This window comes from Theobroma cacao, chromosome 2, assembly GCF_053813885.1.
Source record: "Theobroma cacao isolate CCN51 chromosome 2, ASM5381388v1, whole genome shotgun sequence".
Classification (NCBI taxonomy): Eukaryota; Viridiplantae; Streptophyta; class Magnoliopsida; order Malvales; family Malvaceae; genus Theobroma; species Theobroma cacao.
This window is the reverse complement of record NC_142640.1, coordinates 38,344,471-38,350,448: the sequence shown is the minus strand read 5'-3', so window position 1 is coordinate 38,350,448 and position 5,978 is coordinate 38,344,471. Positions and strand designations below refer to the sequence as shown.

The following is a 5,978-nucleotide window of genomic DNA, read 5'->3' as shown; positions in this document are numbered from 1 at the left end:
TGCTCCACTTATTCTAATTGTTTTGCGTGAAGTAGTGCTCACTTGAAATGATTGTTCTCATTATTCTTTATATAATGTTACGAGATAAAATAATTTTTTAAAGATTAAGTATTAATCAAAATTGACTATCTACAGTGATAATCTCCAACATTCCATATACCGCCATGTTTCTTGAAGTCAAGTATATCGCTTTGGAGACACAATAATTAAAGGAGCTGTATTCCAATTTCCAAGACAACCCATACTGCTCTGTTACAACAACGAAAAAAGCATGCTCTTTTCCTTTATTACTTTGAACATGGGACCGCGAACGACTATTAAAGCCACCGTAAATGAGTATTATTCTTCATATGATTAGCTAGCTACAATAAGATTACATCTATTTAGTTTCATGGTTTGATCGCATTTAGCTCAACATCAGGGACAGATTTATCTTCCATTTGTACATTGCCCTTGTAACGATAGTGATAAGCAACATAGAGAAAATAAAGGAAATTGAAGGCCCCCATCCCTGCTAGAAGATAGTAAAAGTAATCCAGTTTTCCAGCATTGATATCACTAGTCAGCCAGTCAGGGTGTCCATGCCCTCCAGTGACATGATGCACAATGTTGACTACAATGCTGCTTAAGTAGCTTGCACCGGCCAGGGAGCAAAAGAGAAGAGAATTAGCAATGCTTCTCATATGCTCCGGAAACTGCTTGTTAAAAAATTCAATCTGTCCAATAATGTTGAATGCCTCGCAGAAGCCCATGAGGATAAGCTGAGGAGCTAGCCAAAAGACTGATATTGGTGCAACACCAGGGTGCAACATAGCTGAGTCCCGTCTCTTCTTTTCCATCACTCCAGCAACAATCATCGCCAGAATTGAGAAAAAGATGCCAATGCCAATTCTTTGAAGAAGTGTTATCCCACCTTCATGTTTGGTGAATTTTCGAAGACCTGGAACAATTATTCTGTCATAGACTGGGAGGAAAATTCCAATTGTGATCATCGATATGATTACAATGGAACCAGCTGGGATTTGGATCTTGGAGCCAAGATGCCTGTCCATTTTCAAAGCCTGTGACAAAGTGAACGTTCCCTGTTGTGCCATGGAGGTAAAGCTAATGACACCAGAAGCCCATATAGGAATGACTCTGATAAGGCATTTGACCTCTTCCACTTGTTGAGTGCTGCACAGCCTCCATTTATTAGGGGAACCATCGGGTTGTAATTCATTCTCCATTATTATGGCGGCTTTGTTTAAGAACCTAAGAGAATAAAAACAACAATTAAAATTTAGCATTAGATGCGAGCAGAAGTTCATATAATGAACCTTTACCATGAAACTCTTGCACAATGTTGCCTACAAAGAAAAAGTGTTTCAGTCTTAAACTACCGTAAGTTCATTAGTTGGTCAAGTCTTTTTGACTGATTGTTACACGAAATCATGTAATCTTAAATGATTGAATCAAAGTAATATAGTATCAATCAATATCCTTATGGAGCTGAAGCTCATCTTCACACTTGTTGAGTTATACGGACTTTTGATTAACACTATGAAAAGTAAATTCATTCAGTAACCTGAAAGACCGTATCCCACCTGAAATGAATAACCAAGAAATGGTAACCTTACATATATATATATATATATGCAACTTCCAGTGCTTTCGTCAATTAACTCAATAATATATTTTCAAAGTATCTTTGGTGATAAGATATGTCACGTGAAGCTGAGCCAAAAAAAAAAAAAAAGATATGTCACCTGAACTGGCTGGTGACGGGTAGCTTCGACAATACATTTTCCTTTACAGGAGGATCATAGAAAACTCCAATTTCCTCTCCCTGTGCTGGTAGCTTAAGCTGTCGTTTCCTGTAAGTGGCAAAAAACACTTGCACAATGCTTGAAAATATGCTTCCTTGTGGCTTAACATGCACATAAATTCTAGTTCCGATGAGGAACAGAACTATCGAACTGCCCATGAGCAGGGTAGGAATTCCAAAGCCTAGAACCCAGCTTACTGAGTCTTGAATATAAACCACAAGAGTTAAAGTGAGCAATACGACCACTGTAAATGTGGTGTAATACCAATTGAAGAAGCTGCTGATCCCTTTTACCCCTTCTTCAGTGGTTGGATCAAATTGATCAATTCCAAATGGAATGCTGCAGGGTCTTATTCCGCCTGCGCCTACTGATAACAGACCTAGCCCTGTTAGCAGAACTCCCAGTTGAGCCTTGTTTGGACCAACGCAGTGACCATTTGGTTGATCTTCAGGTTTGCATTCTGCAGGATGGAGATGTGGGATCCAAGCCGTCAAAGTCACAATCGACATTCCCTGTCAGAGTAAATTAGACATGTCTAATTCAGCTTTATAATCTTTTCCATTTGGTATTGCTTATCTATAATTCAGCTTAATAGCAGCATTTAGAACGGGAGTTAATGATGCATATAAACCTTATAATAGAAGAAGCGTCACAAACAAACATACAAATTAAAATATTTATATATGAGATTTTAACGCGTGATGCTCCTATCAACCATACCAATAATTATATTGTACTTAGAAATTAAGTGAGTGTTTGGCCTAACTCATGAAAAGGATGGAAGATTTGCCTTAATTTTACAGACATTCTTAATTTCCAAGTAAAAGAAAAAAAATGCAAAAAATAATCTTTTTATAATAAACGAAAGTCTTTTATGAGGACGTGTTTAATGATATTTATTATGGAGTTATTTATAAAAATATATGGAAAATGTTTTTGTTATGTAAGATGCGTTATGTAGGATTTTCTTAATTGTATTCATGTAAGATGTTTTTATTACTTATATATATTATTTTTAATATTACAAAAAATTTTAGATATCTTGCGTAATTCATGAATGTTAATATTTTTATAGTGTTATGGTTAAAGGTTTTGAAGATGGATCACAGTGAAAATTATTTTCTACTGGATGAACTAAATAATAGAAAATATTTTTCTTGGTTTATCCAAATAAGAAAAAAGTGATAGATTTTTCAAATAAAATATTTTTCATAAAAAAACTTTCCTTTCAATAAGTAAAATATTTTTCATAGAAAAAAAATTTTCTTTTATATTCTCACTTTGTCCTTCAATATTTTATAAACTATAGAAAACATTATACTTTTTCTCATTTAGCTTTTTGTTTAGCATAGTTTTTTCTCTTCATTTTATTTATTTCTAATTTTCAATTAGCAAACATTTATTTTATTTGATTTATTACGTTTACTTTAAAACTTATTATTTGGTTTAATAAAGTTGAATCTCTTTTTTTTTATTTATTAAAAATAAATAAAAATATTATCATGTAGTTTTGCATTAAATAAATAATCTCAACTACTTTTTCTGATTTCTTTAATTGCTTCGCTTTTCTCCCTTAACTTAACTATTTATAGCAATATTTTCAATCGAATGGCTATCACACATAATAAATGACAATTTGTAAGAGCAGAAAATGACGAGAGAAAAGGGGGCAGGTAGGACTGTAATTGCAAACTTCTTTTGCAGCATGCACGACACTTCTCCTAAATGACCCACAAGACATACTATTCTACTAATGGTTTTTGTCCGTTTATAAGTACTTAGTATTTATCATGAGGAAAAGGGGAATCAAAGCACTTCTCCTAACTTGCTGTTGAGATATTTTGATGACTTTTCCGGGCCTAACATCCTGCATATCAAAAATCTTATCTAGAGTAGATTATAAATAGTAGTATTATGATGTTGCTTGTACTTAGTTTACCTAACACAATGATGACATGTTATGGTCTATATATATTACCGGTTTTTGTCGGTCGATTCAACCAAAAGTAAATGGAAAAAGAGCGAATTTTCGTAATTACTACTACATTAGATTAGAATGAATCTTTTGATCGATAGTCCTAAGTTTATAGTTCAATTTATTTTCTATTTTCTATCATGTCATATTTTCATTGATAAATATTAATGTCTCAATTAATTTCGTTGGCTGAACCTAACTATTAGATTTAATTATGGGCTATTATTACCACAGCAAAACACAAGCATGGCAGAAGATTTAACCCTACTTTTGATTTCAGCGTAGACATATCTTTCTTGGCAAGAGATCTTGCAAGCCAAGAGCAAATCCCCCCAGAGAAAAGACAAAAAAAAAAAAAAAAAAAAAAGAGAGAGGGGCCGCAAATGGATTTCGTATCCGTCAGCGATGGAGTGAGAGCGAGAAGCAGGATTAAATTTGTTTCCAAAGATTACGAGATAGTCATTAGAAATTAATACGATTTAATTTTGTCCATAAATATTTAACTATATAGTAAAACTTTTTGCTTGCTGACAAAAGCGAGAAACGTTTTAGAAAGCGTAAATCCAAGAATCTTCATCAGCTTTTGCATCGTCTAATTAGCTCTTGGAAGTGGGAAAATCATACCCGCACCATGTGCATCACGCATCAAGAAAATTTAAAGATGATATGGACCTCTGTTCACCTACTCGATTTTATTTAATGAAAATTCAAGCAGCCTTGGCCGTTAATAATCACTATTTATTAGTATTCTTATTACAATATATGGTTATAATAAAGCAGTAAGGACTGAGAAAACATACCAGAAATGAAGCAAAGGATGCAACCGCAATGGTTCGAAACCTCCCGGCATAGGCATCGGAGATAATTGCACCAAGCAGAGGTGCAAAATTGGTTATACCAAACCAGATATTGAAAACATTTGAAGCAGACACCTGATCCATGTGTAACTCTCTCATCAAATACACCATAAAATTTGCCGACAACCCAAACGTTGCTAACCTCTCGAACGTTTCATTTCCTGCCACAGCACACGTTTCTATGTTAACTAAACGACCACTCCACGAGGAAATTAATACCATTAATACGTTAGAAAGGAGAGGAACCTAAGATGTAAGGCATAGCTTTCCATCCTCCAGGCTTGTTCTGCTTTGTACAGGAGACCGACGAAGCATTTCCATTCGTTCCTTCTCCCGGTTTTATTTCCGGGGACGCTGGTTTCTGGAAGTTTTTTGCGCAGCAATATAGAAAAAACGACCTGGACTCTTCTTTGATGCTCTTCACCATGTTTATTGCTGGAAAAGCTTTTATTATGTGTCTTCAGTTTCTTCTTCAAAGCATGTGAACTTGGTGGGTTTGAGCTTGTTTATCTCTGTTTTTTTTTTTTTTTGAGCGAAAGCTTGTTTATCTCTACAAGTGCCAAACCTATATGTATATATATACACAGTAGTTCGCTGCATTTGTAGTAAAAGGAGATGGGATGATTGAATGGCTGACGAAATCAAGGGGTGATAAGGGTCTGCCACATGCACAAACGAAATATGGCTAACAAAAGTTGCGTCTTTTCTATGGGCCTACAAGTAGAAGCGCTTGGAGCTAAGTAATAAGGCATATACATTGTACTGTTTTTTCTTCCAGCGTATGGTTGCTTTCCAACTGGTTTGTAAATAGTTAAAGTACTTACTAGTATACAGTACACGGTAAAACTAACAAGCAACTGTTACTCTTTTTCATGACAAAAAATAAATTTGAATTGGTCCAAATCTGAGGCAATCTAGTTGGAACTTAATTTATGTTACCTCAATTATCGCTTCTCTGGCATCATCTTATGTACATACCTCATTTTAGTTTCTAGCATTTTTATGAGTTAGGGACAGGAAAAATAAACCACTCCTTTACGTTGACTCACTACAATTTATTAACTACGCCATATATGTAGTGATTCTACTAGATAAAATTCAGGTCGAGCACCAACTTGGAATTTCTGCTTATAAAAAAAGAAAAAGCTATTGCTAGTTTTGGTCGTAGGTTAGCTGTTCTTTGGAAAAAGAAATATATATATATATATATATATATATATATATATACATATTTATTGTATATATTAAGTTGTACTTTTTAAAATAATTTTTCTGAAGTTTTGATGGGACATGTGGCAGGTATATGTTTCTTTCTTTGGTGTCATGGAAAAAAACAATGGT

General features: G+C 34.3%; 1 protein-coding gene across 1 annotated transcript; it reads right to left on the bottom strand.

Moving 5' to 3' along the window:
• Positions 1-252: 252 nt before the first annotated feature.
• On the bottom strand, positions 253-5,279 carry LOC18609286 (protein NRT1/ PTR FAMILY 2.13-like). The gene is made up of 4 exons (XM_018129876.2): positions 4,884-5,279; positions 4,581-4,798; positions 1,746-2,317; positions 253-1,251 (listed from the first exon to the last, which is right to left on the bottom strand). The coding sequence occupies exons 1-4, from the start codon at positions 5,062-5,064 to the stop codon at positions 390-392; spliced, it is 1,833 nt and encodes a 610-aa protein (XP_017985365.2). The 5' UTR covers positions 5,065-5,279; the 3' UTR covers positions 253-389.
• Positions 5,280-5,978: the final 699 nt, after the last annotated feature.

Bases quoted from the DNA above. Each gene is read 5' to 3' on its own strand.
- LOC18609286 (XM_018129876.2), bottom strand. From the start codon at position 5,064: ATGGTGAAGAGCATCAAAGAAGAGTCCAGGTCGTTTTTTCTATATTGC. The intron at 4,799-4,883 runs GTTCCTCTCCTT...GTGCTGTGGCAG, and splicing joins AGCTATGCCTTACATCTTAG to GAAATGAAACGTTCGAGAGG. The intron at 1,252-1,745 runs GTGACATATCTT...TTATTCTCTTAG, and splicing joins CCCGTCACCAGCCAGTTCAG to GTTCTTAAACAAAGCCGCCA.